Here is a 26,600-nt window from a genome sequence, read left to right on the forward strand (position 1 = left end):
ATTTCAAGTCAAGTTAGGCAATTATGGTGCACCTACTATATGTATAAATTGAAAAGAACTGAGAATTGACAGTAATTTAATTAATTTTTATAAACAAATTACCCTGAGGTGTAGATTTCTGGAATGTAGGTAGCGTCAGATACAGTTCCGATTTTTAAAAACACTAGTTCAGAAATTAGGAGTTGTACTTAACTCTTTTTTTATCAGTTATCAGGTGATTACAAATCACCTTATATTCTCCAAAAATGAAAAGTACAATGTAATAACTGCACTAATAAATGTAAAATATTTTTACAGTACATTAATAAATATTTTTAATATATGTAATCATTCCAAAGAACATCAGGAATGTGTTAGAACATTATGAATATGGAAGCATATAGTTAAGTGGCTTATAAATATGAAAAGATATATATACAGATATGCATACAAATATTCAGTTATTTTTGATGTTCAAAGTTAGTATCACATAGGTATATAAACTTTTGATGTTCAAAGTTAGTACCACATACATAGTATCACATACATATTTACATACGTTTATATATGTAAACATACATATATAAACATATATCTGTACACAAAACTATGTCAATCTGATCTAACAATTTCTGGAAAATCTTGCTACCCTTTTAATCAGACTAACCTGTCTCAGAATACAAAGTTTTAAACAAGTAACTCTCTCAGAATCACTCCATTTCATTTGGTATTAAGGTCATCTTCACTTATGTTTACCTGTAACACTTTTGAAAGTAACTAACAGGACATTGCTTTTGAATTAGCCTAAAACTTATCCTTTAATTTAAAATTTCCAAAAGCCAGAGGCTTCATTTTATGGGAGCTCATATCTTTAGGACATGCAAGAAAATGGAAAGTGTCTATATTCTGCTGAAACCAGAGGTACATATTTTCTTGGAACCAGAGAATGAAGTACCAAAACCATTACCAAAATGAACTTATTTCATCAGTATATTAAAATACTTCAGAAGACACTTTTAAAAAATGGATACTTGGTGAAAACCACACAATTCTACAGTATCCACAACTGCCTGCCTTAGTTTACCAGAAAGAGCCAATCTAGTTTTCTAGTTTGATTCAACTTTGAAACTACAAAGCCAGCCACATTTGCTTATATCATCTTTTGCCTTTCAACATAGGGAATGTGAACATAAGGCCACATGGTGATATGTTTATTTTTTTCAGGGAGAATCACTAACGTCAAAACCAGATTCAGGTGCTCTAATTTAGGTATGTTTAAAAAAAGCACAATGTTTAAGTAGCTTTAACTCAAGGTCTACAAAAACATTTCAACAGTTATTCTTCTGCAACTATGAAATTTAACATGGTTGAGCTAATACCAGAGTAACTTCACCAAAAACATCCTGTAATTGTTTTTTTAAAGTCACACGCAGATCACCACACTAGAGGAAGCTCAAAATTTGCAATACAATATAGTTTATCTGATGTACCTACTCTCTGTTGTAGTTGCAAAGGCTGTAGTTTATGATCTACACAGCTGATTGCCCTGTTCTCTCTGCTCATATCTGACTCCTATCTTACTCCATTAACTACTCAGTTACACATTTGAAACCTTGCTTTTCAGGACCTAATTCTGTTTTCAAACCTTTAGTATAATAGGACCATTCAAATTTATGCTAAATATTGTACTATAAACAAAAAAGTTGTCTCTAGGATAACTCCTCATTCTTTAACAATTAAACTTAAGCAGTTCTGATGTTTAATAGTATTCTTCAAAGGCATACTCACTGACTAGGTAAAACGGTCCTTCACAACATGGGTTATCTACAAAGAAGTTCCCTACATTTATGCATAGGGCTATGGCTCTAACTCGGCTGAGTAGATTAGTTAGAGGCCTTGATAAAAAGTTATTATTCATCTTTAATTTCTTCGATTTTGTTTTTCCTGCTAGTGAAAAATCAGACTAATATTGCTAGAAAAATGATAGAACTTTGGTTGTCTCGTAGCTAAAGCTAGTCATCAATTCTTTTATGTCTTTCGAATTGGATATTTTGGATTCAAAGCTGGTTACTTCAGCCTCTGTCTTCTCCTTCCCCCAAACCAGAAGGCTACCTTTGGTTGTTTACACTCTGTGGCCACCTTCCTTCTACTTGCTTCTTTTGGTCTAGTAATGGTCTCTGTATGACTGACTGAATGGTGGCTGTGTAATGTGTATTAAAAGAAAAGAACTGGTCAATTCTCTTTTCCTAAACATCATTTTGGCTCCCCCTTTTCCTCTATCAATATTGTATTATTCTTGTATTAGACAAGGTTACTTAAAAGTAAATGCTAAACATTTAACTCACTTTTCATTCAATTGACTACGTACAATTAATTAATCTTCAGACAGTAACGAAGTTCAGGAAAGAATTAAGTCAGAAAGGATAATTTTTTTCTCTCTGGGGTAAAGAAAGCTTTATCAAATCATACTACACACAGCCCTAGAAGGCCATAAAGTGAAAAGATTTTGGGTGATCTGTCCGTTTCAAACTATAAATAGATTTTAGTATTTTAAGTAGCAATCACATTTACGGGAAAGTATTATCACTCAGATTTTCTTGTGTCTGAATCAAGAATTCTAGCTCCTCTCCCTCTTCTTCTCCTTCGGTGGGAATTGTTTTATCTCCTTGACATTTTTTTCAGTTTTTCTTTCTCTTCTTTGAAAAGAATCACCTTATTTTTGAAGTTGTTTTAAATTAGGGTCAATAACTACTAACAATTTAAGTACCAATTTGTGGGTATCCACAACATACCAGGCACTAAATGTTATATTTCTGCCTTAATTCTTAACAACTTGGCAAGATGGGCAGTATTACTCTCCCTTTACAGATGATAAAGTTGAGGTTCAAAGAAATCAAATAACCTGCCCAAGCACTGTACTAGGAAAGGACTCTACTAGGAAGTATCAGAACCAGGTATCCAACCTACCATTGTCCAACTCGAAAGCCCATGCTCTTTCCACCCCACCATCCCTCCACACAAACCTTTCTTATCTTCTTAGCTGACAGCTAAGTGTCTTAGACTTGACAATTTTTTAAGAGGCACTAAGTCTATCAAACTATACCTTAGCTAGTTTGAAATAATACACTCTTCCCAGTGTTTTTTATGCCTTATTTGATATTTAATCACCTTTCAAAAAGCTACAGTGTTTTTTGGTAAATGAGAAGTTTCTAACAGTGACAATTAACACTTGAATCAGCTACTCATATCAGATATGACTCAAGATACAAGTCCTTCACGCAGAATCCTTGACTGAGAAATTTCACTTTTCTCCTAAACAACCATAGAAGCAGTAATAATGAAAACAACAACAACAATAACACCATCTTATATCATTTACTGAATACTTAATGAGTCTGACATTTCCAGCAAAACTATTTATTGAGGAATCTTAAGTAATATCTAGGATTATCAATATACAAAGCTGTGTCTAGCTTTGTGTGGGGGAGTGTCTGCCTGTCTAAGAAAGAATGTCAAATTAAACCTATCTCTTCAACTAATTTGTGTGTGTATGTACAACCCAAACTGATTTATTTAACAGATAGATTTAATACCACTTTTCCTGGTATTAATCAAACTAGACTTAAAGGGGCTGATTAAATCATTATAGTGTCTCCCAGTTAAGGGGACATAGGCAAAGTTAACATAGTGAGAAAACAAGAAATATCATCTCCTGTTTCTGTAAACTGAGAAGATGTGAAGAGAAGGGGTCGAGTTTCCCAGGTGGATCTCCATCCAGCTCCTCACCTTCCCTTCTAGCTGAATTTGAACAGTCAAGCAGCCTTACTTACTTATCTTGCTTCTACTTTACAAATACACACTCTCAAGAAAGACATCCCTTCTATAGAGCTTTTTTTTTTGGAAGTGGGAAGCATCCCAGCCTTGCCACGGTTGAGCAAGAGTTAAACTAAAGATGTTATCTTGCTGATAACACTGACAGAGTAAGAAGAAAGGGACTCATTTGTGCCCTCACTGCTATCCCAAATGTATCTCATCCTGACCTTTTCTGGATCCTCCTTCCCCAGGACACAGCTCAGCCCTGTGGGTGCTCTGTGTTTCCCAACCCTATCAGTCAGTCGTCTTAGGCTAGACCTTCTTTCTTAGAAGAAATGTGATAAGAGCATGAAAATCTGCTCTTAGGAGAGAGAATTCATCTTCCAATCATTTGCAATCTTATTGCACTTGTCCCACTTAATTTTTTTTTTTTTTTTTAAGAATAATCACCTCGGGTATGTTGCTTAAAAATATTTCCTCTCACTAAACATGAGGCAATTGTGGAGAAAAGAAGGGCATTTCGGTTATCAAGAGTTTATTTAAAATGTGGGAAAAAAAAGTTTATTTAAATTTTCTAATGACTGCTTTCTAAATTCTTATATTTAAAACATCACTAGGAAATTCAAACCTTAGAGACAGTCAATGAGTTAACCAAAAACAAAGCAAAACAAAAAGCCCAAAACCCTGGTGACCTATTCTCCCACCCCCTTTCCAATTATCAAAGATAATCAATTTTACTCTCTTGCTTTTGCTGGATATTAAAGTCACAAAAGCATTCTCCAAAGTAAACATTTTTAAAAATGTAAAACAAGTATTCTACAAAAAAATGAAGCTAACCATGTCAGTTAACTATCCAATGGACAATTCTTTACAGTACCATATTAGAGTCATGAATGTCAAGGGGTCTTTCCAAAACAGAAGAAAAAAGATACAACCCTGCATTTTCAGAATTATAATACTTGACAGATTCAAACATGAAACAAACAAGACTTTTTGATAGACTCTTAAATACATACTACTTACATGACACCTTGTAGAACTTTCTGGGGATCAGGGTCAAATAGCCTGTCAACATAGTGGCGACTGCTAGCTGTTACTTCCTAGAAAGTGGGGGGAAAAATTATGACATCTGAAGCCGTGCAAATCACAAATTCACAGTATCACCCATAACATCAAACAGCTATATAATCTAACTTAAGGTAGAAGCATTAGAATTTTTATAAATACTTATTATATTAAATCTATCTGAGAAAATCTTGTGACAAGATAAAACATAAGATGGGGAAGGAAGAGATACCCGGTTCTCACTAAAAACGTAACTAGACAGTGGGCCCTTTGCAGTGAGCCCTGCAAGCTCTGCCGATGGAAGAACTGGGCGTTAAGTATTGAGAAGCAAGTTAAGTTTCTTAATTAACTGTTGGATGTCACCTACATACGAAAAAAACCTAGGAATGTTGCTTCTGTTTATACCCACTAAAGGGAGGGAAAATCTGATTCTCAGCAAGGAAAAAAGGGTAAGGACTTCATGAACAGTTTATGAAGGGTAGTCTTGGTGCAAGAGGAAGACTCTCAGAGTGATGCAGAGGAGCTATACTGCTAGGAAGCAGACATATGCAAAAAAAAAAAAAAAAAAAAAAAAACCACGACTATAAGGGAGTTGTCACACTTTCTGTGAGGGAAAAAAATTTAAGAATTAGGGTGATTTATCAGGTCCAAAAGAGCTACCCAGTCTGAACTGGCTAAAGCTGGACAGAAGAGGGAGAGTTAGATTATGAAGAGCAGGGGAGACACTTACCTCCTTTTATTTGTATTTTGGGGTTTGCACTATTATGTTATTTCTTGTAACACTTATTTGGGGGGCATACTTATTTTTTACATTTAATTTTCAATACTTAACATTATTTAAAACAAAGAACATGCTTAAGAACCAGAAAAAAAGAATTTTTGTCCCTTGCTGTTTCTTTCTGATGCCTGCTGGAATATGCTGCTCATGTACTATGACCCATTAGCAATAAATTATTATAGAGAGGAAGAAATACTTTTCCAGTTTACCCAGAACCCCTGATCAGAAAAGAGTTAACTGCCAAGACACAGTGCCAGCTTAAAATTCTGAATCTCCAAAAATAACTCTGGAAAAAATTCTATAAACTCAAATTTCCTGACAATATAGCTAATCCAAAATCAAAGTGTGTTTTCACATTATGAGCTTGCAACCAAAGTACCCTTGTAGGCAACTCAAGTACCCACTATTAATACCTACTCCATTTATAAGGAACAAACTGGCAGCAAATAAGCCAAACTGATGAAAGTTCTTCTGCCTAATAGGGTACCATTAAGTACTTGCTAACGGGGTCTGGTTTCCTCAAAATAACAGAATCACAGAGTTAGAAGGACTCTTAATTATCTCTCTCAATCTCCTGGTTAACAAATGAGGGCTGAGCTTTACCCAGATGTCAGACTGTCAAATGTTAAGTAGGGATGCAAACAACTGTACAAATATATCAAGAAATAATATACACAAGAGCAAAATCCAGGGTAAAACTGAAAAAAGGTATTCCTATAATACAAACAGATATGTCTTCTCACTCCATTTGAGCACATGTGCTTTCCTGACTTTCCAACATGGTAAGTTCTGAGAACTTCAGACTCTTAGACTCCCTCCTATGTAAGGACAGATTTTGATTTTACTGTTTCTCTCCACATACTCTCCCACAGCTCTACATCTCTTGCCTCTTAATGTGGTTTTAAAAAAGGTACTTGGAAAAAAAAAAAAAAAAGAGGAAAAAAAAAAATAAAAAATAAAAAAGGTACTTGGGTTTAAGACCTTATTTTAAACAACATAAATTTCTCCCATTAATAGCAACTCTACTGCTCTATGCCTGGTTCATTCAATTTAACAAGCACTGAGTACCTACTATACGCAAGGCATTGAGGAAGGCATTAAAGGCCAAAATAAAAAGTAAGGTATGGTCCCTCCCCTCAAGAATTCATATTCTATTGTAACTGTGTTTACATGTTTATATTCCCTACTAGAATATAAAACAGAAGAATACATAGTGAAAACTTCTTAGAGGAGCTGGTTTTGGAAAATGAATGAGTGCATAAGAACAGACAAGGAAAGAATCAGGGTCACAACCACAGCCATAAGGCATGTGAAGCCAACACACAAATACCATCAGCAAGTATACCAGTTTCTGGCACTGAAAAAGAAGGGAGGAAGGTAGAAAGGCAACCACAGAATATAAAACACAAAAGGCTAACCAATGGGCAGCCAATAATTGAAGTGTTGTGGAGAAAAGAAAAAGAAAATTTTTGCCTTTTGGTCAAAGTTCTATGCTAGGTGCCAAAGAAAATACAAGACGATGTTAAGGCAGAACAGTACACTTAAAGAGCTTACATCTATAAAGGGGTCAGTCCTATGTACAAAAAATGATCCTCTGAGCTGCCTAGGTAGCAGCAAGCTGAGAGGATACAGTCACTTGTTCAATCTGATTTTACTCTTATGTTTTTGCTTAACAAATTCACTTAGTTGTTTGTATGGGACATTTCTCATACTTCACTGCTTTCCTTTGTAGATCAGGCCGTCTCTCCCCTTTTAGCCCTCTTCTCTCGTCTTTCAAAAGGCAGCCTGGAAATATAAGACTTTGAGAGAGAAGGCAATTGGTACAGATATTAAATAAGTTGGTCAGAGATAATTTCTTTAAGAAGGTGACACTTGAGCAAAGACCCGAAAAAGGTCAAGGAGTAAGTCATGCAGCTACCTGGGAGCAAAGCTTTTTAAGCAAAGAGAACAACAAATGCAAAGGCTCTGAAATGTTAAATGTCTGCTGGGATCAAAGAACAGGAGGTCATTACAGCTGGAGCAGAATGAGCAAAGGAAAAAACAGTAGGAGATGAGGTCAGAGAAGAGTGGCCAGATGGTAAAGAGCTGCGGTGTCCAATATGATAGCCACTAGTCTCATATGGCTATTGGGCATTTGAAAGGTGGCTGGAAACTGAATTTTAAATTTTTTAACTTTAATTAAAATTTAAAAACCAATACTGGATTCAGTTATTAGAAAACTTTTAAGAATGTTTTGAATTACTTAGGTATGTAAATTTACTTTCAACTGTAAATTTCATGAAACCTAAATACTGATCAAGTATTTCCAATCAAAATACAAATCAAGGGGCTTCCCTGGTGGCGCAGTGGTTGAGAGTCCGCCTGCCGATGCAGGGGACACGGGTTCGTGCCCCGGTCCGGGAAGATCCCACATGCCGTGGAGCGGCTGGGCCCGTGAGCTATGGCCGCTGAGCCTGCGCGTCCGGAGCCTGTGCTCCGCAACGGGAGAGGCCACAACAGTGAGAGGCCTGAGTACTACAAAATAAATAAATAAATAAATTAATTAATTAATTAACAAAAAAAAAGTCTGGGAGGATTTAAAAAAAAAAAAAAAAAAAAAAACAAGTATTTCCAACCAAAATTTGGTACCAAAATTGTGTAAAATACACACCAGATTTTTGAAGACTTGATATAAAAAAGTAAAACAATTTCATTAATAATTCCTTACACTGATTACATGCTGAAATAATATTTGGATATACTGGTTTAAATTAGATATACTGAAATTAATTTCATGTTTTCTTTTTACTTGTATAGCATGGTTGCTGGACAATTTTTAATTACATATGTGGCTGGCATTATTTTTCCACTGGACAACACTGGTATAGACCCTTGTTGGTCATTTTAAGGATTTTTATTTTTATGGTGTGAGTTGGGAAGCCATTAGAGAGTTTTGAGAAAATGGAGACATGAACTGACTTGTTTTAAAAGGAGTGCTCTGGTTGCAACCTTAGAAACCGACAAACGTGTGGAGGGAGCTAGGGAACAAAGTAGGGAGACTAGGGAGGAGGCTATTTCAATAATTAGAAATGTTGTCACTTCAGAGAGATGATGGAAGCCTGGACTAGGGCAAGAGTTCTGGAGGCAGTAAGAGTCACTCAGATTCCTGATAAATGTTAAAGCTGAAATAACTATCAAACTGGATATGCTGTCAGAATAGATGTGGAGTGTGAAAGAATAGAGGAGCCAAGGATAACACTTAAGGTTTTTGCCTGAGCACCTAGAAGGTCAGACTGAGTTGCCAGTTAATGAGACGAGGAAGACTGTGGGAGATGCAGGTTTGAGCGAGAAGATCAAAAGTTCAGTTGTGGACATGCTAGGACTGAGAATTTTATTAGCCACCCAAGAAAGAATGTCAAGTTAGCAGTTGAATATGTCTAGAGTTTAGAAGAGAGTTGTGGGTGGGAGATACAAATTAGGGAGTTGACAGATTATACACAGGATAAGTTCACTTAGGGAATAACCATGATAAGGCAAGGCCTGAAGACTGAACTCTGGAGCATCTGAACAAGCAGCCAGTATGGTGGGAGGATATCTGAGAAGCCAGATAGGGTAAGGTTTCAAGGAGGGAGTAATCAAATATGCCAACTGCTACAGATGTGTAGCATAAGATAATAACTAAGACCTGACCATTAAACTTAGGAATCTGGAGGTCATCAGTGATCTTGACAACAGTGTGGGCAGAGTGGTGGGGTCAAAGCCTGCTTGGCGAGGGTTTAAGAGAGAATGGGAAAAGAGGAACTAGAGAAAGTACACACAGACAGCTCTTTCAAGGAGTTTCATTGTAAAGGGGAGTGAAGAAAGAGAGTAAGAGCTAGAGGGACAAGTGAAGTCAGGAGAGCTTTTTCTTTTTTTTTAAAGATGGAATAAATTAAAGCATACTTATTCATTGATGGAAATTTTTGTTTTGTTTTGATAAAGAAAAACATGCTGCACTGGGGTGGGGGAGAACTTCTGGAACAACATTCGTAATAATTGAGAGGGAAGTGGATTTACTGACCAAGTAGAACATGGAAAGTACGACAGTCAGAGGCAATAAATTATGTGGATACAGTGATGAGAGCTTGTGGACATTCTCTCTGATTATCTCTATTTTCTGAAAGTTAAAATTGTGGGGTTTGATGCGAGAAAGAAGAACAGAAGGAATAAAACACAGCGTGGGCCAGAGAATATATCAGGACGGCCAGGCAGCACTAACCTTCTTGAGGTTCACGATTATGAACCTGAAGTGAGACCAGTCAGCATGGCTGTGTTTTTCTCCAGCTACATTAAAATATACAGAAGTAGACATGAATAACAGAGTTAGATTTAACCAGAGCTGGAATTTCACCAGGCAAGGATGACAAAGCCGAAAGAATGGGTCAGCTGAGTTGAGGGTATACGCAAAGTTGAGATTATAATGACAGGCCTATTGAAGACCCATGAAAAAGCAGCAGAATTAATGGAATGCAGCTAACAGGGGGATTGACGAAGGCTTGTAGGTGTTTGGGTAGTAGAAGGAGTGGTTTGGGAGGACAGAAGGTGGTGACCAGAATGTGTAAAATTGAGATTATGAAGGGGTTGTAGTTATTGGTAAGGTCAAGGTCTAGGAAATAACCATGGGGACAAACACCTCAAGGGAGCACAGAGGATATGATCATTGGGGAAGTCTAGAGTTTTAGAAAAATTGTCTACATAGGTAATGAAATTTTCATAAATTATCACAGAAATAGTGCTAGAAAAAGTGAACATGAGCTAGGAGCTAAAATCTTAAAGAAATGAGGGGGAATGATCCAGGGGATCTATAGATGACTACAAGGTAGAGTCTGATGAGATTCAGAGCTGGAATGTTTAGAGAAAAGGGAAGAGAGGGGTCTGAAAAGAGCAATGAGGAGCAATTCTCTATCTCCACTTCTAGGCCTAGAGATATGAGGGATATGGGAAGAAAAAGAGCCACCAGCGGAGAAGACTGCAGGAGAAAGCTGAGAAAAAGGGTGTCAGGAGGTGAAAAACCTGGTTTCAGTCTAAACAAAAAGATGAAGGAAGTGTGAATTCAGACAAGAGGGTGAGGATAACAGAAACCCAGTGAAAGGAACAGGAGAGAGGCAAGGGATCTGGATAGAAAAGTAAACGGACAGAGACACATGGGCATGAGGAAGGACCCTAGAGTCCCGGGCTTCTTGTGATAGTTAATGTAAACAGAGATAAAGAGCTTAATCCCGATGACCTCAAGGGAAAGAGGAATGAGGCTGTAATAATGGGGGAGGTGGCAGTGAAGGGAATTTGGGGGCTTTTTCACTCTTGCCAACAACAGTGTGGATGTTGGGAGGGACAGTTTGATCTAGGCACTAATTTACCCCTGAAATAGGAAAAACACTCGAGTTTCTTCCTCCCTCCTGCCCACAGAGGCCAAAAGGTTAAGACAGTGTCTGATGATCTGTCCTTTCAAGATGTGGCTTCACGCTCACTTCAAAACACTAATACTCTTTTAAATTACTCTGTAGTTTCCGGTAGCTGGAAGGGATTGTACACACAGTGATCCTTCATCCTCCCTACCGATCCAGTGAATGTGCCAAGCAGCCAGCTAAAGCTCAGGGTATGGTCTGTGCCCATGAAGGAGAGCAGTGCTAGCCAGGGTCACACTATGACCTCTGCCTTTTGGCACAAGGCTTCAAACAAATGACCTAGAAAGCCCTCGAAACCTAGCTCTAAACTCACTGTACCCATTCAAAGCTGCAGAAGCCACCACAGATGTATAGATTAAAAACCTGTTACATTTTTATGCTTAATAGCACCCCTCCAAATTATATTATGTAAAAATGTACATGAATCCCTTCAAGCAGAAAGTTTGTATACACCAAATTTGTAAATTAGTATTTAGAACTTAGTAGAGCTGAATGTACATATGTACAAACAGGTACTAAACATTAAAGAAAGAAGAGAAGCTTGTAGCAAATTTCTTCTTGAAGGAAAACAGAAACAGGTAATGAGTTGCATTCCACTGTGGAGAACTATTATGTGGAAGCAATTTCCTTTTTATTAGGGTGACCATTTGTGATGTCTCCCCTTGAGTGAAGACTGGTCGTAGTGAATTGATTCTAGCAAGCAGAAAGCAGTGGAGGTGATAGGATGTCACTGCAGAGCTCTCCCTCTCTTTGTGTCCATGTCTGTGTCTGTCTGTCTGTCTCTCCCTCCCTCCCTCTGTCAAAAGCCAGCTTCCATGTTGTAAGTTGCCCTTATGGAGAGCCCCACATGGCATGGAACTAAGGGGAGCCCCTGGCCAAGAGCCATCAAGGGATTGAGGCCCTCAGTTCAACAGCCCACATGGAACTAAATCCTACCAATAATCCTGTGAGTGAGCTTGGAAATGGATTCTCCCTCAACTGAGCCTTGAAACGTGACTCCTGTTGACACCCTGACTGCAACCTCACAAGGAACTCTGGGGCAGAGGCATTAGCTAAGCCACATCTGAATTCCTGACCTACAGAAACTGTGAGATAATAAATGTTTTAAGCAGCTAAGTAATTTGTTACATAACAATAAACAGACAATGAATATACCTTCAAATTTATCATCCAAACCAGGATAATTTTAAGACTGAAAGAGGGCACTACTAATACTTGTCACAGAATAACACACATAAATGAAGAGTGTTGGAGACAAACCGGGCTTACATGCTCGCCCTACCTTTTATTCCTCTTTAGTGGCACAAAAGAAAAGAGGAAAAACTTAGAGATAGCCCAGAAAACTGGTCAGACATACTGAAAAAGCAAACTAGAACAATCTCTAATTGCCCTTCTGAATAAACTACGCATGATTGGCGTAAATTAAAACCCTGCCTTTTGAAAAAAATTCTTCAGGAAAGGTTCTGAATGCCAAATTATTAAGTCCCAGACTTGCCACGAATGGGATTTAACTCAAAGAATGGAAGAAGTAAATGTGTTCAACTGAAGTTTTAAAACCTGAAGTGAAACAATGGGTTTATTAGACAATGAAGAGTGAGGGTTTAAGTGTTAATAAGAAAATATCAAACTATTTTATTTCATTAAAGTCTTGCTCTATGTGTGTTTCATTAAAATAGTATGTTCTTTAATATTCAGGCACTGAATGGCAGAAAGAATATATGACTTGGCATCAGAAGATGGGTTTGAAACCTAGTTCTACCACTTGGTAGCTTTGTGACATAGGGCAAAAATAAAATTTTGAGACTGTTTCTTCAAGTATAAAATGGTAACGTTACCACATAGCTCAGAGTGTGGATCAAATGAGATAACACACAAGAAAAACCCCTGTAAACTGTAAATGAACCATATAAATACTGATTTCAGGAACAGCCTATTTTTGTATAAAAAATATAACTGCCTTAACAAATGTACTAATGCTCTTCTCAGTTATTTATAGTCATATTCATGATTAAAGTCTAATTATTCAGACATACCTTTCCTCACCTGATAGCAGCTTTTTTCTCAGACCAAGCTAAGTACTTAGCAAGAAATAAATATGCATTTGAATGCTGACCTTAAAAATCTAAACTTTCATTACTTGAGATTTAAAATAACTGTTAAAAATATGTAAGGTAATCCTTAGTGCACTTTTTATTACTAACTTTCATTATAACTGTAGGTATAACCATGGACTCAGACAACATAAAATCACAGTTACAAATACTAATACATAGTTCAAGGAGTAATTTTTTTTTTTTTTGGCTGCACCTTGGCATGAGGGATCTTGGTTCCCTGACCAGGGATCGAACCCGTGCCCTCTGCAGTGGAAGCACGGAGTCTTAACCACTGTACTGCCAAAGAAGTCGCAAGGAATAATCAATTTATAGAGTTCTCGTTCCTATACACCAAATCAGAAAGAAAAGGTAGACAGAATACAAATATTTTTATAATACCTGACACTTGTTTAGTATGTTACAGCTTACAAAGTATTTTCATATCTATTTTCTCATTTAATTCATGTGTTCTTTAGAAACTGAAATATTACAAATCTCATTGGGGAATTCTGACCCCTGAGAAATGAATGTTTAAACTAGTTGTTGCCATATTAACCAAATTTCATGTGTCAATTATTCCACAAACTACTAGGAACTTCAAGATAAAATTGTTCATAATGTTGATCATTCAGCACTGTCAGGGAAAATCCTGGTTTAGGGAAGAGATGAAAGGAGCACAACCCAAAAAACAGAATGTTTGAGCTCTATAAAGCTTCAGTTTAAAACCTATTTCATACTGAAATTCAACATGTGAATATATTTAATTTACTAGGTGCTGGTAACAGAGTTAAGATAGAGTCCCTTACCCTCAACTCATTCACAGCACAGAAAGGAAACAGATAGGTAAGTAAGTTACAGTTGTCACTTCTAACACAGGATAAGTGTAACCATAAAAGTGAACACAAGATAAAAAGAAAGCTGAAGATACAATTTACTGAAGTTAAGGGTGGAAGGGGAGGTGGTATCTAAGCAGCAAGGATGATTAATCTTAAAGACTAGTATTATTTTGCTAGGTGAAATGGGGAGGAAAAAACCGATAAGGACTCTAGGCAGAGAGCACAGCACATGCAAAAGAGTTCTGAAGCAATGTGGTGTGTTTGAGAAACGCAATTTAGTGTTATAGTGATATAGTATACACCTGGGAATACAAAACAAAGCTAAAGTTGTACTCCTTACTTCAGTCAACAAATATTTAGACAGCTATGCAGGCACTGTTCTAGGCAAGAACCAAAAAAAGCCCAACTTTGCAGAGCTTACATTTCAGCAAGGGGAGAAAGATAAAAAGCAATAAAAATAAATAAACGATACAGAATATTATAGGGCTATACATGCTATGGGGGGAATTGTTTAACAGCACATTTTATTTCCATATCCTTTTACTATACACTGTACAAGCTGCGGGGAGGGAGAAGTGCAGGAGAGAAAGAGGGAAGTGTACTAATACATCCCCCACAGAGAACCCCAAACGCTCAGCATCTCAGTAGTTCTAAACAGGGACAGCACTACTGCGTAAGATACATTCTTTAAATCTATGGAAGTGATTTTGGGTTGTCAAAATGACAACAGGTGCTATTGATATCTAGTGGGCAAGGGCTAAGGATGCTAGATGTCCTGCAGTGAGTGGGACAACAGGCCCACCCCCGAAAAGACTTTCCACTATGCAGTCATGTAGGAAAATAAACTTTAATTACGTGAGCCTAGAGTCTAACTCCATTTTACATATAAACAAAAAATGTGTTTCGCATCATTTTACTATACCATTTTCCAAGAATGCAACTCCTATATGAATATAGGAAAGGGTGTACTTTGTCTTGTTAGGAACTTTATCGAAAGTTGTTCATTTCAGAAAAATCACATCAAAAACAGTATCACTTATTGTATTTACGTAACCATCACATCATACCTATATCACTCTGTCTTATAGCAGTCATATTTACAGCTAAACTACCCTTATTTGTAAATATATCACTATTTTATTACTTCTTTCTAGTACTTACTCATTTAAATAATATAAATTAGTTTCCTGCTCTTTCTCCCTTAACACAGCTGAGGCATTACGCCAACCCTTAAAAATTTACGTGTAAGAGCAGTTATCTATGAATTTCACTCCAGGAGAGCCAAGGAGGTGCTTCAAAATACGTTTTAAGAAGGGGGTGTGGAGTCTAGCAGAGTTGAGAACCACTAACTGAAACAGCTCTTAACATTCCAGTCAGCTGGGAGCTCCAGAACCTCTTCTCCATCCCAAACAATTTGAAACCAAGATTTGATTTTCGGATGCCTCCAACTCTCAGTCCAAACAAATGCTTCCTACTGTCACTTTGACAATTCTCTGAAATGCCAAATAACTGTACTGCTTAGATCAGTCACTGATTCACAATTATTCAATTTAAAGTCCAGGAACTAGAGAATTTTTTCCTAATTTTGAGGGGGAAAAAAAACTACCTCCCTCTGGAACAATACAAAAAAGGATAATATAACAAAGATTGACCTTTTCCTTGCAGATGGCTATCATGCCCTCCCTATGTATTAAAAAAATTCCTACTTGCCTCCAAAAGGAAGAAAAATTAGAAGAAAATGCCTAAGTAAACCCCAAATTTTGTGGATATTTTGATTTTTCTTTTCTTTTACTTTTTTGTATTCTAGTAAACTTCTGGCCCCATGAGGATTCAATCAGATTCTCATTCAATTTTTGCAGACCCATCACATAGTATTTTTTAAACTATTTTTATCTTTACATTTTTTTTTTAAATTATGGGATTCATTCTTTGGTGATTCTAGAGGTTTGCAGCATCCTTCCTCCCAAAATTCACCAAAACCCTGCTTTTCTGCAGTCTCTAGAAACTTTGGGAAGTTTATAAAATGGCACTTCAGTTTGGCTGGGTCCCATCAGTGCAGAATGTAACATACTTATGACAACCAAAATTCCTAGAATATAATGTTTCAATCTCATAAACACAATTATGAAAATACTGAAATATATAATTTTAAACTTAATCTACTTGGATAAGCAGTAGCCCTGACCTCTCAATAAGTAATTAAGACTGAAAATCAGATTTTACATGTTAAGATAACTTACTTTAAAATAAATAGCAAATAAATCAGTACTCATATAAAGTTTGAAAATAAAATTCTAAAATGTAAGGCTGTGCACACAAATTTTTCCTCTATGTGTTTGGAAATCTAACTACGACACTTCATAGACAATAGTATATGACAGTGGACAGGTCACTCTCTCTGGTTCTCAGTTTTCATCAATAAAAAACAGACAAGGACAAACTAAAGATTATCTGCGGGCTTCTTTCAGGCAAAGATTCCATAATTTTACTTACACAAAGGGGGGTTTTTTTCTTCATAAAAGGAAAACCAGAGCAAAGTAGTGAGTTTTTAATGTAATAAAATATTATTATTGCCCTTGTATATCGTATCAACATGCTATAAAGATGCTTAGGTGGTCTCAAGAACTGGAAGCAATTTAGCATTCATGCTTCTTTCTAATCAGGTACTGCAATGTACCTTTTAAAGTATGGTACAAATCACAAAGAGCTATTTGGGTCTAGATGATTTGTAAGGTTCTTTCTCACTATTAAATTCTATTCATTTACTCTTCAATGTAGACAAGAATGTCTGAAGACTGAGGAGCAAGAAGAGATCCCTCTGGACAGAGTAAGTGGACCATGTAAGGACTTATGGTGCAAAATAGCAGAATCTGGAAGTCCAAGGGAGCAAGAACCTTCTATGGGACATAAGAGTGACAAGGATTGTGAGGAGTTTTATAAAGATTGAGGTATTCTCTGGGTTGGCAAAGGTTCATTTAGATGCCTTCCAGAATGGTAAAATAGCCCAGGAAATCCACTAGGATGCATTCAAATGCCTACTTCTTAATCCTGACATAACAGAGTGAGGCTATTCAGACATGGGTGTGATGTTGCCCTTGACCATAAGAATAGTTTATTCTTCAAGACTGCAATCATGTAATGACTTTGAGATCCAGGGTACCATCTTTCATGGTAGACCTCAGAGGTGGTACAGTCCAGACAGGCTAGCTGCCTTCTGATTTTTTTTTTTTTTTTAAAGGCTTTATTTGCTTCAGATTCTTAGAGGCAGCAAACACCCTTGCCTCAGAGCTATCCATGGTGCTTGACTCACACTCAGCCCGCCACTTCCAGCAACTGGTGCATTAGCTTTCCGACCATAGGCAGGATCTGCCTGACCCATCAATCACACTGTGGCCTGTGACTATTATGTCAGTATCACGGGCCACTTGTAATTTCTGTCTATTCCACTTTGCCTATGCCCAGATCCACAAATGCCTTACTTTGTCCTGGCTTAGATCTCTCATCTAGCTCTGCCTCCCAGGCCTGCTATACCATCTGCTACACAAAGCCCTTTCTGCACATACAGTACACCTTGGGGAAGATCACTGGCATAATCTGGGCAGAAGATTACAGTTCTTCAGAGCCAAATCCCCCATATGATACCTTACGTGAGTTTTAAAACCTTGTTGTTACAATTTTTACCATTCCAAAATGATTTAAAATGAGTTTTAAATTTTGCTCTATGTTTTTGTGACTGACTTTGGAATGAATAAAGAATAGGAACTGTTAACTCAAGATTTATGTGTGGGTTTCAGGGAATCTATGAGCCCCTTGAAATTATGTGATTCTTTAGGCAGATGCATGTTTTTCTGGGGAAGATGGTGTTGAGCCTCTTACCCTTAAAAGGTTAAGAACTCGGTCATTGTGCTGATGACTCCCAATAATAATCATCTCCCCAGGTTTAAGCACTAGACCTCTATATCTGTGGTTTAATAAATAAATATATTTGGTCTTTCTCCCAGTTCCTGGCACAGAGGTCCTGAAACACTTGAAATTTCCTGGGTGACATCAACGTCTTTACTTATTCATAAGGAACATCTTTCAAGAGTTTTGCTAATGAACGATTAGGCTGGGGCCCCTAGATAGCCTCAAGATGGGACTGGTTACCCAAAAGACGAAGTGATTAGAGGGCTGGAACTTTCAGTCCCATCCACCAACCTCTGGGAAGTGGAAGAGTAGGAGGCTGGAGATTAACGCTCTATAAAAACTCCTGAATAAAATGTGATTAAGTTTCCAGGTAAGTGAATGGATCCACCTGCCAGGAGTGTGGTGCACCCCAGTTCCACATGGAGAGAAGTTCTTGCACTTGGGACCTTTCTGGATCTTGCCCTATGTACCTCTTCACCTGGCTGTTCATCTGTATCTTTTATAAGATAAATGTTTTGCTGAGCTTTGTGAGCCATTCTGACAAATGACTGAATTTGAGGAGGGAGCAGTGGGAACCCCTGATTTATAACTGGTCAGTCAGAGGACAGGAGAACAACCTGGACTTGCAACTGCTGTCTGAAGTGGGGGCAGTCTTGCAGGACTTAACCTGTGGAATCTGATACTATCTCCAAGTAAATAGTGTCAGAATTGAGTTAAATTGTAGGACACCCAGCTATATCCACAGAGAGCTAGAGAATTGCTTGGTGGTGTGGAAAACACTCCAGAATATCCAGCTGCCTACTGGACACCTCTAAATGAATTCCCAGAGAACACTGCAAACTCAGCATGTCCAAAATGAAACTCATTTTTCCTCCTTACTCCTCTAACATGTTCAGCTCCTAATCCTCACCATCTCAGTAGAGGATACCACCTAGATATAAAACTAAAAATCTTGTCAATCATGCTTGATCATGATTATGACTCTTTCCTTTTCCTCATTCCCCATATCCAATCAGTCATGTCTTACTTTTTGAAAGCCTAATCAACTCTTAAAACACTCCAGAAACAGAAGTATCATGTGTTCTCTAATCATTTTGCAGGTGGTAAAGATCTCCAAATATTAATAGATTCTATAGGCTGGAAACTCTTCCCACTGGACCATAACTTTTCATTTTTAATAGAAAGCATAACACCATCTCATCATTTCCCTTCCCCCAGTAACTGTTTTATGAATATGCCAGAGAATGTAGCTAACTCTTTATTCTTCTGAGTTTACGAAATGAGATCAAAACAGTTTTCTTCTACCAAAGTGACAAGTGGGGGCTGTTTCTGCAAAACAGCTCTCATTTGGAATACTTTTCATTCCTAGCTAAACAGTCCTAAGGATCATAGCACTACAGCTCAGTGAAGGTAGTTGCTCTCCAATTTCCAGAAGATAACAGAAATCTTCCTTTGTCAATAAATCCATATATTTACCTAGAAGACAACATAACACATGACACTGCAAAACAATTGCCAAATCAGAAATCAAAAAGATACAAGTCAGAGTAACTGAAATTCCTGGCTCCTGGTACTACTTTAAGATTCTTGATGGGAATGGGAGGAGATAAGAAGGCTAGATATAGATATCCAAGTGAAACTGAAGACCTTACCTAACTCTTGGTAAAGCTTAAAAGACTTCCTGAGCATTCGCTGTCTGAATTCAGGTGGCAATCTTTCCTTAAAAAGATAGAAGATGTCCAGAAACATACGATGAGCATCTCCCATTCTTCACACATTGCCATTAAAGATTAAGAAGTTCATACTGATTTTCTTTTAGGACCACCTCCTGACATACCCTGTGCTTACCAGTGTTTTGTAGAGAAAACAGAAGGGAAACTTTAAAATGTGCTGACAAGATTTTACTTTGCATTTACTACTAAAAACCAAGAGAGGGCAAATTCATACTTACAGGATAGTTGAGCTTAACCTCACAGAAAAACATTTTTTAACTCTTGTCAGTTGTCCATGTAAGAGAGTACCTGAAGACCAACAAATGCTTACAATCATCAAGAACAGAACATAATCAAGGAATATCCAGACTTGGAATACCCTATACAGTTCAAATAACTGCTTATCAAATAGGCATAATGGCAATGGGAAATAAATGTAACGAAGGCCTTAGCAGTCTGTGCCAGCCTACAGTATGATTCAAAGGCATTTTATTATCTTGTCTCTCTCAAATCACTACAAACTGACCAAAGTAAAGTGTAATCATCCTCTTAACAGGGTCTTTCAAAAGGCATAAATTTTCATCTTAAGTCTGTTACCAATTTTTTAAAAAATAGGTCATACTTCTGGTGTTATGTCTAAGAATTCTTTACCAAGCCCAAGGTTCTGCATATTTTGTTTATTCTAAAAGTTTTATATTTCACAATTAAATCTACGATCCATTTTGAATTAATTTTTGTACAAGGTGTGAAATTAAGATCAAAGTTCATTTTTTAACCTATGTTTAAGGGGATGAAAAGATAAGCTACAGACTGGGAGAAAATATTTGCAAAGCACCCATCTGACCAAGGACTCACATCTAGAATATATAGAGATTTCAAAACTCTACAGTAAAAAAACATACAGTCCAATTAGAAAGTGGGCAAAAGGACATGAAAAAATATTTCACTATAATATTTTATTCGTATTTCACTATAATATTTTATTCATATTTCACTAAAATATGGATGGCAAGTAAGTAATGAAAATATTTTTGACATTACTAATCATTACAGAAATGTAAATTGAGACCATGATGAGATATCACTATATATCTATTAGAATAGCTAAAATTAAAAATGACAAACCAAATTGCTGGTGAGCATGCAGAGAAACTGGATCTCTCAAACATTACTGGTGGGAATGTAAAATGGTACAGCCACTTTGGAAAAGTTTGTCAGTTTCTTTAAGAATTAAACATACATTTACCATACAACTTAGCAATTGCACGATTGGGCATTTATCTCAGAGATACAAAAAGTTATGTCCATACAAAAGCCTGCACGTTTGTTCATAGCAGGTTATAACAGCCAAAAACTGGAAATGCCCAAAATTTCTAACAGGTGAACAGTTAAGCAAACCATCTTTCAAACATCCATATTATATATCCATACTATAGGACACTACTCAGCAGTAAAAAGGAAGAAACTACTGATACATACAAACAACAGTTTGAATGGAGCTCTGGGGCATTACACTGAGTGACAAAAGCCAATCTCAAAAGGTCACATGCTGTATGACTCCATTTATGTAACATTATAGAAAATGACAAAATCATGGTGATGGAGAAGAGATTAGTTGTCACCAGGGGTTAGAGATAGTGGGTGTGGGGCAGTAGGCAGGTGTGACTATAAAGAAGTAGCATGAGGGAGATCTTGACTATGGTGTTATAGAAATGTATACATATTTATACCAGTATCAGTTTTGTGGTTTTGATACTATACTATAGTTATATAAAATGTGACCAAACGGGGGAAATGGGTACAGTATACACAGGGATCTCTCTGTACTACCTTTGCAACTTCCTGTAAATCTGTAATTATCTCAAAATAAAAAGTTTTTAAAAATGCAATCAATGTAAAATCACCCAAAAGTTTGGGAAACATGGGAAAATTTATAAATTTGTTGAAAACAGTGATGTTGTAATGCTAAATGCAAATCAAAGAAGGAAAGGGGTGATCATGGTGTAGCCTAGAAAGACACCTGGAGATTTTGTCCAAGTCCTCCAAATAAATAGTCCAATCAAATATTTATTGAGAATCTAATAAATGAAAGACATAGTGCTATAAAAAGTAGTTGGGTTAAGAAGAAGAAAAGGTCAAGCACTTACCTCTGAATTAATTTACTCTATAAGAAGATAAAACAGAATAATTATTAAAAGCCTCAGGGCCACTGCAAAAGCAGTTCCCTTTGCTTGGACTGTTCTTCTGTTTTTCTAGTTAGTTCCTACTTGTCCTTGAACTCTTAGCTCATTGTCATTTCTTTAGGGAAACCTTCCCTAGCTCTCATTGCTCTCCATATTAGAACACGTTCCCCTATTACATGCTTGTACAGCACCCTATATTTTTCATTCATAACACTAATCACCATTCACAAAAAACTGTGTGACATTTTGATGTTTATTTTCTTCATTAGGCTAATCTCCAAGAAGGCAAAGAGAGTCTAGGTAGCTCACCACTGTATTCCCAAACCCAATGCCATGCCTGGCAAATGACAGAAGCTCAAAATATGTTACATGAATAAACCTATACAAAGCTATAATTCATATGTGCAAATGAGCAGGCAGACAACAAGAGTTACTGGGGTTTGTAAGAACCCAAGATCACTTCAACTTGAGAAAGCCAGTTTATATGGGATAGGAGGTTCATGCAGAGGATAAAGAATCTTATATCCAAAGCTGAATATGAACATCAGCCTTTTAGCAACAGGAACCCACTGAAGAATTGAAACAGGGAACCGGTGCATCCGATGTGCTGTATAGGGAAATAAATGTGGAGAACTGAATTCAACTAAGAGGATAAGACACTAGAGGCAGTAAAAATAACTGCAAGGAACTGTGGTAATGCAGGCACAAAATGATAAGTTCCGGAATGAGAGGGTGGTCATGGGAAAAGACAGATGTGAGAAACACTGAGAATGAAGAGCCAACAGAACTTAAGGACTGATAGCTATAGGGGCATGAAAGGGGGAAGAGTCAATGATGATTCAAGTGGTTTAACAGTGGGTGATCCATGAAAGATAATACCATTAACAGAAATGGGAAGTCAGGACTAAGTTCTCTTAGGAGAAGGAATGTGCTTTGTTGGAAAGTGATGGGTAACATCCACACAACTGAAGACGTGAGACTAGATGGAGAACAGTCAAGGCTGACAATGTAGATATGTGAGGTGATTATAGTTAAGGTTATAAAAATGAATGAGATCTCTCAGAGAGGAGAAGGTATAAAGGGCCTTGAATGGAAATTCTTTAAAACCATTTGATCTGCCCCTGGTGTGAATTATGTTCCTCAGGTTATGGAGTCATTCAGACGGTGAGCTTTCTGAAGGCATAGCTGAGCTCAACCGTGCATTGGGGGTTGTACACAACTGGTGCAAAATAGTAGCCTATTAAAGGAACCAATTATTTTCAAGATAATTTCTGATGATTAATTCCTGTTCCACTTGCACTTTGTATCTCAAAAAGTGGTGCCCTAGGTAGAACTTTGAAAGGTACAGGCTTCACTTGAAATTATTATAATCAGTGAGTTTAGACAGTTTAAATCATTTATCCAAAGGTCTGATTTCCCAAGGCTCCAGAACTGAAGAACTGAAAGACCAGACTTTGGGACTGTGAAAACCTTAAAAAAAAAAAAAAAAAAAAAAAAGAGCCCCTAATGAGACTAGGGCTAAAGCAAATACCCACTAGAAGTAGGGAATACTCTTCAAGAAGTTTTTGAATAAAGTAATATAGGATATATTATTTACTGAGGGAGTGGAAAAAAAAACCCAAAATTTCAATTTTACACTACATGGGTTGACAACGTACAAAAACTAAAGAAGCTTCAAATGAAGGATAATCTAGATAATTAAGGGAATTGAGAACAGTCCAGATGCATACTTAAAAAAACAACAAAAAGCTAATGAGGGAAAGTCATTGACCTGCTCTCCCACAAAATGTGCCTAGGTGTCAGTCAGAGATGGAGTAACAAGCTAATTCAATGCTTAGGTGAGCAGTATGTCCCCAGCTAGTTTAAAAATAAGAAAAGGGACTACTGAAATGGATCAGAGGACAAATTTGTGTACAGCTCCCACCCCACCCCCGCCCAAATAAATCAAGGTGGAAAATGCCACAATGCTCTAACCGTGAACTGCAGCAAATGTCCTAAGTGCTTCCAGATAGGTGTTTGTGGGAGAAGTCAGGGAACAGAAACCCGTTCGAGCCACAGACTCAGGGAAACTGACAAGGCATCTATAATCCAACCATCCTCTTAACATCAGACTGACTTCCACGATAAGTCTAAAAGATGGTCAACCAGTCTTTGCCTGCTTGTTTCCAACAACAGCAAATGGACCACTGGTAAACTGACCATTCTCAGAGCTGGACAGCTCTCATTTGTTGCAAAAGCCTTCTAAGTTATCCCTAGTAACTTTCACCCCGGTCCTTGGTTCTCTCAAGAGCTACACAGCGAAAGATGAAAGTTCTGGTTTCATTTTTAAATTTAAGCGAACAAACTAGGTATTACTTCCTGGCATGTCAATACATTCCCTTCTTTCAATAGTAGGAAAATCTGATCTCTTTTTTCAACGTTTGACTCCCCGTGAAGGAAAAAGGAAGGCTAGTCACAGGTTCCTTTAGACTCAGGGCTGCGACCTCCGCAGCAGAGCGGAGAAAAGGGGCTTAAATAACTACATACACTAGGAGACGTTGCAGCTGATATGAAATTCCCGTTGCCAAGAAGCAAGCAGCTCTAGCCTGTGACCGGGTGCTGGGACGCGATAGAAGCCACACAAACCTGGCGTGGCAGCCCCGAGACAGTGGGGGCCAAGAAGCCTCCGTCTCTTTTTGCCAAAGCCACGGAGGGCTGAGTGGGCGCTCACCCCCAGGCCAGCGGCAAGCCCGGCGCCTCACACGGCAAAGCGCTCGACCCCGGGAAAGAGGCATCGATAAGAAGAAGGCTCGGTGAAACGCCTGGCAAAGCCCAAGCCGCGCCGCCGGGCCAGCTGCCCCTGTGTCCAACCACCCGGCCCGCCCAACGCCGTCCTGAGAACCTGCACCGGTGAGCGCTCCCGGAGTTGGAGACGTCTAGGGCTCGGCCGGGTCCCGTCTCTCCCGCCCGCCCATCCTCTCTCAACTCCCCTGCTTAGAGCTGAGCCGGAGGCCACCCCAAGGAGTGGTGCCCAGGAGGCATGCCGCGTTGGTGGTGAATGCTGCGGGCTGGGCCCGAGCTTTCGGGCGGGCGGGCAGGCGAGCGGCTGCGGCCGGTCACTCACCGAAAGGACGCTCATGCGGATTGGGGTCTCCAACAGGCACGCCATCTTGAGCCTTCCCACCCGGCTGCAGCCGGCGCCGGCGCCGGGGCCGGCACTTTCGACAGCCGACTACTGGGCCAACCACAGTTACCTCTGCAGAAAGTCAGGCAGGTAGACGAGAACGGACCACGCTCTAGACACCGCTGAAGTACGGCCAGGGCCCGCAGAGGGGAGAGCAAAGGGAAACCGCACCAGGGGCCTCCTAACGAATCTTCCTCTCAGAAACGGCAGCTACTCTCAGCCTGGATGAGAGGTGGGAGCGCGCAGCAGTTTCCGCATGCGCAAAGAAGATCGGCCGGCCCCACCTGCGGCTCGCGGTGGGCGGAGCCTCAGGGGCGGAGTCTTGCTTCAAGCTTCATCCGAAAAACTGGTGTGTAGAGCCAAATACATAATTGGAAGTTCACTTTCACATTCATTATCTCACTCTTTCTTTGCGCCAAACTCCTGGTGTCGTTATTATCTCCATTTTACAGATGGAGAAACTGTGATCTCAGAACCAGGTCTCCTGCCACCAGTAAGAGTGTTTCACGATCCATCGTTGAAGTGTAACGTGTTTCAGCATTATCTGCCCGACCCTTTTATTCTAGTGTAGTGTTAAGAATAGATAATCTAGAGCCAGAACACCTGAGTTTAATCCTTGCTGCTTCACAGAGCTGCATTACCTCGGCAAGTTACTTAAACTCCTGTGCTTCAGTTTCCTCTTGTGTAAAATAAGGGGCTATGAAGATGGAAAATATAAAGCTCTTAGAACATGCCTGGAACGTAGAAAACGTTATATATGTGTTAGCATTTCTGCAGCCTCTGAGTCAAGCAGAAAAAAATGGGGTCAAATATCACTAAAACCCTCTGATAATTGAGGCCAAGTAAAAATATGCTTCTAATTCTATTTTCTGATTGATGAATTCAGCTCTCCCACTCCATTTGTGTGTTTGGGTGTATATGAACAAAACTGCCCTGGACTTGGCTGAACAGGTTTCAACTTCGTGCTGCTCGCAACCAGCAAGGTTTTCACAAGATGGGTGCAATGAACCTGTTATATTACTTGTATTTCTCTCATTGCTATAGCCACTCCCTAATGCAGGCTGTTATTACCTCTCCCCTGGACTAGAGCAATTGTCTTCCAACTGATGTTGTAGCTAGCCTCTTCTTCACTTTGCTCCTCACTGCTTTCCTGTCTTTCCCCTGTACTTGGTTTCTGAATTTATTGTGGTACTAATCTCGCTTATGGGCCTGTGTCCCCTAACAAACTGTTGACTTTCTGGAAAGAAGTGATTTCATTGTAGATTTTCTTCCTGCTGCAGCACTATTTCCCAAACTTCAGTACTCTGCATACCACCCACACAATCTTAGCCAACCTGCACCCAGGTATTATTATTCAATATTTTTCTTTAAAGCCAATTTCAACTGATTAAATAATTTTAGCCTCATCCTAAATCATAATACTCTGAAAAATCGAGTGTATTGTGCTCCTAATTTTTATTCTAGTACACATTAACATAACTACAAAAATGTTCAAATATTCATCCGTATATCACCTAGAATCATGTCATGTACTACATACCACAACAGAGCAGAGCATAACCCTTATACAGAGTGTACAGAGGTATCAACTAAATTTTCAGTTGACATTTGTATGATATAGAGTTGTTGCAGCTGTATTTGATCCACAT

At 38.4% G+C, this 26,600-nt stretch overlaps 1 protein-coding gene across 7 annotated transcripts in view; it reads right to left on the reverse strand.

The window, feature by feature from the left end:
- ARMC8 (armadillo repeat containing 8) overlaps window positions 1–25,209 on the reverse strand; it is a 103,907-nt gene extending 78,698 nt beyond the window's left edge. For 3 of the 7 annotated variants that reach the window (XM_067033718.1, XM_059065178.2, XM_067033715.1), the window contains exons 1-2: window positions 24,892–25,193; window positions 4,816–4,892 (exon numbers count right to left, since the gene is read on the reverse strand). In XM_067033718.1, coding sequence (XP_066889819.1) covers window positions 4,816–4,892; window positions 24,892–24,936 — 122 coding nt within the window. In that variant the 5' untranslated portion in view covers window positions 24,937–25,193. The other 4 variants (XM_059065176.2, XM_067033716.1, XM_067033720.1 and 1 more) reach the window with 4 other exon arrangements.
- Between the last annotated feature and the right edge of the window lie 1,391 nt (window positions 25,210–26,600).

Source organism: Kogia breviceps, chromosome 5 (genome assembly GCF_026419965.1).
Source record: "Kogia breviceps isolate mKogBre1 chromosome 5, mKogBre1 haplotype 1, whole genome shotgun sequence".
NCBI classification, from domain to species: Eukaryota; Metazoa; Chordata; class Mammalia; order Artiodactyla; family Physeteridae; genus Kogia; species Kogia breviceps.